Source organism: Myotis brandtii, unplaced genomic scaffold (assembly GCF_000412655.1).
Source record: "Myotis brandtii unplaced genomic scaffold, ASM41265v1 scaffold114, whole genome shotgun sequence".
In the NCBI taxonomy this organism is placed as follows: Eukaryota; Metazoa; Chordata; class Mammalia; order Chiroptera; family Vespertilionidae; genus Myotis; species Myotis brandtii.
The window spans coordinates 1,081,052-1,085,183 of record NW_005353927.1 but is presented as its reverse complement, the minus strand read 5'-3'; the positions used below and the strand labels follow the sequence as shown (position 1 = coordinate 1,085,183).

Here is a 4,132-nt window from a genome sequence, read left to right as displayed (position 1 = left end):
CCCTGGGGCAACCCCTCCCCCCGCCCTGACCCGGGTCCTCCGGTGACTCCACAGGGTGTTCGATAAGATTAAGAGTCGAAATGCCCACATGAAGCGGCACCGGCTTCAGGACCACGTGGAGCCCATCGTCAGGGTGAAGTGGCCGGCGAAGCCCTTGCAGCTGAAGGAGGAGGAGGAGGACGAGGAGGAGATGGGGGCTGACATCGGGCCCCTGCAGTGGTGATTCCAGGCAGGTGGCCAGTGGGGATGGGGGCCCCGGCCCTGCCATACCTTCCTGCGGCCTCTCCAAGGCGTTTGGGGCACCCTCTGCCCCCCCCACACCCTCCCCGTGGGCCCGCCCAGCCTGCAGACACGGTGGGCATTTGACCATAAGTAGCAGGAGGCGCACAGTCATTGGATAGCTGCGAAGTCCCAGTCGGCTGGTGCCAGAGCTCCACTCCTTTAGGGTAATAGTCTCTCCCCTTCCTTCAGTTCCACTCCGGGAGCAGGGAGGCTGGGGGAGGGAACACACTAGATCTGGGTAGCTCTCAAGTGTTAGCCTCCGTTTGGGGTTTGGTCCCATTGCTGGGTACGGCCAAGATGTAAAGAATCAGTGGGAAAACACCTTCAGATGGCACCGTGTTGGGGGGCCCTCCAGGGCTCTCTCTGCATTCCAGATTCAGCCCCTGGTCTTGCAATGACTTGTACATTGTTAGTTTTTTTTGTACGTGTCGACTTGTAAATCTTATTAAATTGGGTTCTTGAGCGGCTGTCTTCTGGCTTCCCTGGACCTTTGATCTGAGAGGCTTTCGCATCCCTGCCGCTTGCTGGAGCCCAGAGATGAGTGACTGAGCCCCGGCCCTGGAGGAGCGGGGGCCTCGGACCTCCACTCGGCAGTCACATGCCCTAGCGGGTGCCCGACAGTGCCCAGGCATGTGACGGGCTGCGGTGACACAAGAGGGGCAAGGCCCTCTCCCCATGCAGCTTACATTTTGGGCGCGGGAAGGCAGCAGAAATAAACAAGCCAAAAGGAGATTTTAGAAATGGATCATAGGTGTGCTTTTGGCTGAAAGTAACAGAATTGTTGGCACAGGTTTAAGCAGTCAGGTCGTGTGGTGGGTCCAGCGGCTCAAGCTCCGCCAGGGGAGGGCAGCCACAGACGATGAGTGAGAATCAACGCTATGCACACGGGGGAGAGAGCACATCCCTCCCTCCCTTGGGTCCCTTTTTAAAAATTTATTTAAATATATATATATATTTTTTAAATATATATTTTATTGATTTTTTACAGAGAGGAAGGGAGAGGGATAGAGAGTTAGAAACATCGATGAGAGAGAAACATCGACCAGCTGCCTCCTGCACACCCCCCACTGGGGATGTGCCCGCAACCAAGGTACATGCCCTTGACTGGAATCGAACCCGGGACCCTTCAGTCCGCAGGCCGACACTCTATCCACTGAGCCAAACCGGTCAGGGCTTAAATATATTTTTTATTGATTTCAGAGAGGAAGGGAGAGAGAGAGACAGAGGGAGAAAGAGAGAGAGAGAGAGACATCAATGAGGTTGAGCCAGCAACTCCGGGCATGTACCCTGACCGGGAATCAAACTGTGACCTCCTGGTTCATAGGCCCACGCTCAGTCACTGAGCCACGCCAGCCGGGCACTGTGTCCCTTTTTAAGAGTGAGGAAAGCTGTGGCGGTCCCCAGCAGAACATCCGCATGTCTCATGGGCCAGAACTGTAGCCCAGGCTTATTCCTAAACTGATCCCTGGGAATCACGGGGAAGGGAAATGGCCACAGGACTGGGGGAAACCAGTGTGTTCCCTCGAGTTGGCTGCTGCAGTTCTGTTTGCCAGGAAAAGAAGAGGAAGCAGAAAGGACTGCTGGGTAGGCAGACCACCACAAAGTGGCATGAAGAAGATGAAGCAGGGCCAGGTCCTGGGAGTGGCAGGGGTGGCCATGGTGTTAGGTGGGTGGCCAGGGAGGCCCCACTGAGGAGGCTGCTGGGGTGAGGTCTGCATTCCAGGCCACGGCGTGGCGAAGGGCAAGCTCTTCCTGGAGGTGGTAGGAGGCAAGATTGGAAGCCTGGAGAGCAGGTAGAGACCCTAAGGCAGTGGTTCTCAACCTTCTGGCCCTTTAAATACAGCTCCTCATGTTGTGACCCAACCATAAAATTATTTTCGTTGCTACTTCATAACTGTCATGTTGCTACTGTTATGAATCGTAATGTAAATATCTGATATGCAGGATGGTCTTAGGCGACCCCTGTGAAAGGGTCGTTTGACCGCCAAAGGGGTCGCGACCCACAGGTTGAGAACCGCTGCCCTAAGGCAAGATGAGGTGGTCTCGGCTGGGATTCGGGATGCATTTAGGAGTAGGCTCCGACTTGTTGATGGGTCACACATCTCGGGGAGAGGTGGTAAGGAAGGGATCGAGGACGGTGTGGGAGGTTTGGGCTTGAGCAGCCGAGTAGACGTCATTAACTCAGAAGGGGAGGAAGGGGAGAGGGACAGAGCAGAGGGCTGACTGCATGGAGCGTGTCTGTGTCTTTAACAGTCGTGCTGTGTTCTCGGGCCAGATGGGAGAGCAAGGTGGAGGGGAGTGTCAGGAGGTTTCACAGAGGGGCCACATTAGAGTTAAGTAAATGTTCGAGGGGAGGAGAGAGGGGGTGGAGGCGGAAGTGGAGTGTGAAGCGGTTGGGGCCTTGTGGTTAAGGGAAAGGGCTCAGGCATCGGGTGAATCAGAACTTACATCCTGACTCTGCCTCCTCTGTCACCCTGAGCAAGTCACTTTCCCTAGTTGAGCCTCAGTTTCCCCACTCTTGAAATGGGATGAAAAATGCCTCCCCCCCCCCCCCCCCCCGTGTGTCTGTTAAATGAGAAAATGTAAATTAAGTATTCGACAGGGTGCTCCATCGTAACTAAGCAGCTACTATTTAATGAACACTCAGGCTGTACTGTTACTGTCTGGATTCCACCCTAAATCACAAGTTAAGCTCGATGTCTCCAGAAATGAAAGACTGGCTTAACAGGGTCGAGTGGTATTAGTTATCTATTGCCACATAACAAATTACCCTGAAATGTAACAGCTCAAAACAAATGGGAGCTTTTATAATAGTGCTGCTGGGACAGACGCAGAACCGAAACTGCGTGTGGCCATCCAGATTGACCCCCACCCGATCTGTGGGCAGAATCCAGTGGCAGCCACAGTGGGTGGCCCAGGAGAGCCTTCAAATGTAAGAACAGAGTGGGGTGAAGGTTTCGTGTGCCTTAGCCCTCTCAGCCACGCCCCATCCTCACACCCAGGTAACAGTTTTCTCAACTAGTGGTCCCTGGATTATCTGCTTTCTAATTATCGGGGTGGGTGGGAGAGGGTTCTGCAAAAATAAAATACAGATTCTTGATAGTAAGAATTGGCATCACTGGAGGTAGGGCCCTGGAACTTGACTTTTTTCTAAAAAAGTTTTCTTAGAATAGTTTTTAGATTTACAGGAAATTGGGGAAAATGGTACAGAAATTTCCCAAAATCCCCACACACAATCTCCCCAATTATTAGCATCTCCCATTAGTATTGTGTGTTTGTTATATTAACTAAAGTCCACACTTTATTCCTATTTCCTTAGTTTTTACTGCATGTCCCTCTTCTGTTCCAGAATCCCACTCAGGACACCACAATACATTTAGTAGTTATGTTTGCTTAGGCTCCTCATGGCTGTGACAGTTTCTCAGACTTTTGATTTTTGAGGACAGTTTTTTAAAAGATTTTTTTAAAAATTGATTTCAGAGAGGAAGGGAGAGGGAGAGAGAGAGAGAAACATCAATGATGAGAGAGAATCATGGATTGGCTGCCTCCCGCACGCCCTCAGCCTCAACCTATGAACCAGTAGGTCATGGTTCTATTCCTGGTCAGGGCACATGGCCGGGTTGTGGGTTCGATCCCCAGTAGGGTGCGTGCAGGAGGCAGCCGATCAATGATCCTTTCTCATCATTGATGTTTCTATCTCTCCCTCTCTCTGAAATCAATAAAAATATTGTTAACGTAAAAAAACCATTGAAACCTGTAAAGAATTTTTGTGAGTTTATTTGAGCCAAACTGTCGACATATGCCGGGAAGCAGAACCTCAACGAATTGAGATAGTGCTCCGGAGAATGGC

General features: G+C 51.7%; 1 protein-coding gene across 1 annotated transcript in view; it reads left to right on the top strand.

Annotated features, from left to right (window-relative positions):
• The window catches only part of ZNF541 (zinc finger protein 541), a 39,336-nt gene extending 38,596 nt beyond the window's left edge, over nt 1-740 (top strand). Inside the window, exon 16 of the mRNA XM_005857847.2 lies at nt 55-740. Coding sequence (XP_005857909.1) covers nt 55-223 — 169 coding nt within the window. The 3' untranslated portion in view covers nt 224-740. The remainder of the gene's footprint in view (nt 1-54) is intronic.
• The last annotated feature ends 3,392 nt before the right edge of the window (nt 741-4,132 follow it).